This window comes from Brassica napus, chromosome A5, assembly GCF_020379485.1.
Source record: "Brassica napus cultivar Da-Ae chromosome A5, Da-Ae, whole genome shotgun sequence".
Taxonomy (NCBI): Eukaryota; Viridiplantae; Streptophyta; class Magnoliopsida; order Brassicales; family Brassicaceae; genus Brassica; species Brassica napus.
Window position 1 is genome coordinate 10665069 of NC_063438.1, and position 2721 is coordinate 10667789.

Here is a 2721-nt window from a genome sequence, read left to right on the forward strand (position 1 = left end):
ATTCTTCCTTGAATGCTCATTAACTCATTCGACCAGCTTCTTGTATCCTCATCTGATGTCGTAGTTCATGTCGTGCTTCATGAACTACTACAGCTTCGTCTTGACTATATATCTTCAATCTCCCCCTTTTTAATCCTTGCGTCTCACAAGTACCTAAGATGAAGTCACACACACAACACAGGGATCCGCAACAAACAAGAACAAACTCATATAGGCATGGAGCAACCAAAAAACATACTTATATTATCCTAATAGTTGGGTTCAAGTATTTAATACATCTTAACCAAGACAACACACATAAATACTCCCCCATAAGCCATGATCAGTCTGAATAATAGGGTAAACACAATTGCAGCAAATGGTGCAATCGGAAAGTACATAAAATATATAAACTGAAAAGGTTGCTCCCCCATAACCTTAGCCCTTCTTCATCTTAATCCTTATCTTCTCCCCCTGTTTGTGAGCACAAGGGTTAAAAAACAAATGTAAGCACACGAATCACAAAAGAATAAGACGTTACTAACCTGCAACAGAGTGACTCAGATCCTGAATAATGTCAATCAGTGCCTGAAGAGCTCGAGTTGTTTTCTGTAAGACCTTGTGAAGATCATCCTGAGTCAACACTCCTTGAGGGATGGAAACAGAGCCAAGGTCATGCACACTGAAACGTCGCGGTCCTGTGGTGGTACTTGGAGTCGGAGCACTTGAGGATGATGGCGGAGGGTGTGACACACGAGCTGATCTTGAGGAAAGTTTTCCATCCCCTCCCTTCTTTGCCTTACCCTTGGCTTTTGCTAGCCGCTGTTCATAGATCTCACCAACCCTCTTGTCCTTCGTATAGACCACTGGACCCTAAGCTTTCTCACCCGGGAGAAGAGAGACACGGTGTTGCTTCTGGAGGACACTCATGATTAGGCGAGGAAATATCAGCCAGCGAGAGTCATTTTTCTGCACCACACCAAGATTCATGACTTGCCTGAAGATCAATCTTCCCATATCAACTCGGATTCCTCGAGCCATCTTGTAGATCAACCGTGCTCGATCAACAGAGACATGTGTTTTGTGTGTAGACGGGATCCAGTTGTAGGCAGCAATGATCATGAGTGCACCGTAGCAAGGAGACAAGTCAGTAGTGGTCAGATTGTCCCATTCCTTTCGAGTTCCTTCAGTGAGAAACTCAGCCAACTCAGACTTTGAGATGCTATCAAGAGTGGTCTCTTCTTCTACCTCATCTTCATCCAGAGGTTCAACATGCAGAGCCTCGTTGATCATCGTTGGTGAGAACTCATACGTGTGACCACGCACCTGCACTGCTATCTCCTCTGCATCTGCTTCAACCTTTGTGTCAGGAAGACTGGCGTAGAACTCAGCAACAACTTTTTCCACATAGTTTCCCAGTGCTGAGACGGTAGTTCCCATAGAACCTTTTGCGATGACCTCAACATAGCCCCACTGATCCTTCTCAGTCATATCCACTGATCTTTCGGCTATGAGGTTCCTACGCATAAACTGCTGAACCCTCTCGGTGATTGGTGATACTTCAACCGCAGCACTTCTCTCCGATGCTTTCCTGGATCGAACACGGCTTGAAACCGAGGTATTCTGAGCCAGGACTGTAGGACTCAACTCATCAGTCGATGGTGCCTTAGATGTGGACTTAGAGGCGCCTGATTTACTCGTCTTGCGTCGCTTTGAAGATCCTAATCTCAACTTCTTCATCACCCGCTTCTTCCTGCTTCGTTTCTCAGAGATTTCTTCAGCCGATGACCCGAGATAAACTACATCCTCTGTCTCTGCTTCAGATTGATCCTGACTTTGTTCTCCTGCCTTGTCACCAGACTCAATCTTTTCATCAGGGCAAAGAAGCAACAGAGGGTCAGATACCTGATTTGGATTTTCAGATCTGGGTGGTTCAGACGGTGTAGCGTCGAGTGGGGCAGATGGAGACTTAGGCGGTGTTGGGTCAGTCGATGTCGTAGCATCTTGGGTAATCGGACCTTTTTCTTGGACAGAGGAGACTTGCTGTTCTCCGCTTTCGTCAGACAGAGCCTTCTCCCGTGCAGTATTGAACTCGTCTAGTTCCTCCGTGACCTCTGGGAGCAGGTTCGTTGTTGGTAACTCGTTTCTCGGAGGAGTTGCTTCAGATCCTTCATCAGCGAGATGGGGTCTGGGTGATTCATCCTCTGCATGTGACGAAGAAGCAATCGCGACATCACGTTTAGCCATCTGCTTCGTTCTCACCATAGATGTCGAGAAATCGCCTTTTTGATTGAGAGCAAAAGAGACGGTAAAAAGATGTTCTTGATTTTGAACAGTAACCGTTTAGGGTTTCTGATTCACAACTTCCCTTAAGAGGGAAACTCAATCAACCTTTCCAAAATTTTAACTCCGTTCCTTCCTTGTTAGCCTTTTTCCTTATTTGCCCTATGCTTTCAAAATCTCTCATCCAAACCCAAAGTCATTCAAGTATCATTGTGAATTAATCATGTATCACAAGACTTTCAGGACAGTACTCAAACACGAGTTAACAAACTCTCAATTGGCCAATCCTGATCTCAAACAAAATTTTTTTGTACCTTTTAGGATGAGTATCGCAAGACTTGGCTCAGCACTTGATTCAGGTTGCACGTATCACTCTTTGAAGATTTTATGATCTGGTGCACCTGATTATCCTCTTATGTCTAGCTTTCACATTGTCCTGCCTTTATTAATTATGTGGGT

At 44.9% G+C, this 2721-nt stretch overlaps 1 protein-coding gene across 1 annotated transcript; it reads right to left on the reverse strand.

The window, feature by feature from the left end:
* Positions 1-433: 433 nt before the first annotated feature.
* Positions 434-2244, reverse strand: LOC125608567. Its single transcript, XM_048778983.1, has 3 exons — positions 883-2244; positions 525-801; positions 434-453 (listed from the first exon to the last, which is right to left on the reverse strand). Exons 1-3 carry the CDS (start codon positions 2242-2244, stop codon positions 434-436), a joined length of 1659 nt encoding a protein of 552 aa, XP_048634940.1.
* Between the last annotated feature and the right edge of the window lie 477 nt (positions 2245-2721).

Coding starts and splice junctions, on each gene's coding strand:
- LOC125608567 (XM_048778983.1), bottom strand. CDS start 2,244: ATGGTGAGAACGAAGCAGATGGCTAAACGTGATGTCGCGATTGCTTCT. Junction 802..882: donor TCCTCCAGAAGCAACACCGT/GTCTCTCTTCTC, acceptor ATCTATGAACAG/CGGCTAGCAAAAGCCAAGGG. Junction 454..524: donor TCTGAGTCACTCTGTTGCAG/GTTAGTAACGTC, acceptor GCTCACAAACAG/GGGGAGAAGATAAGGATTAA.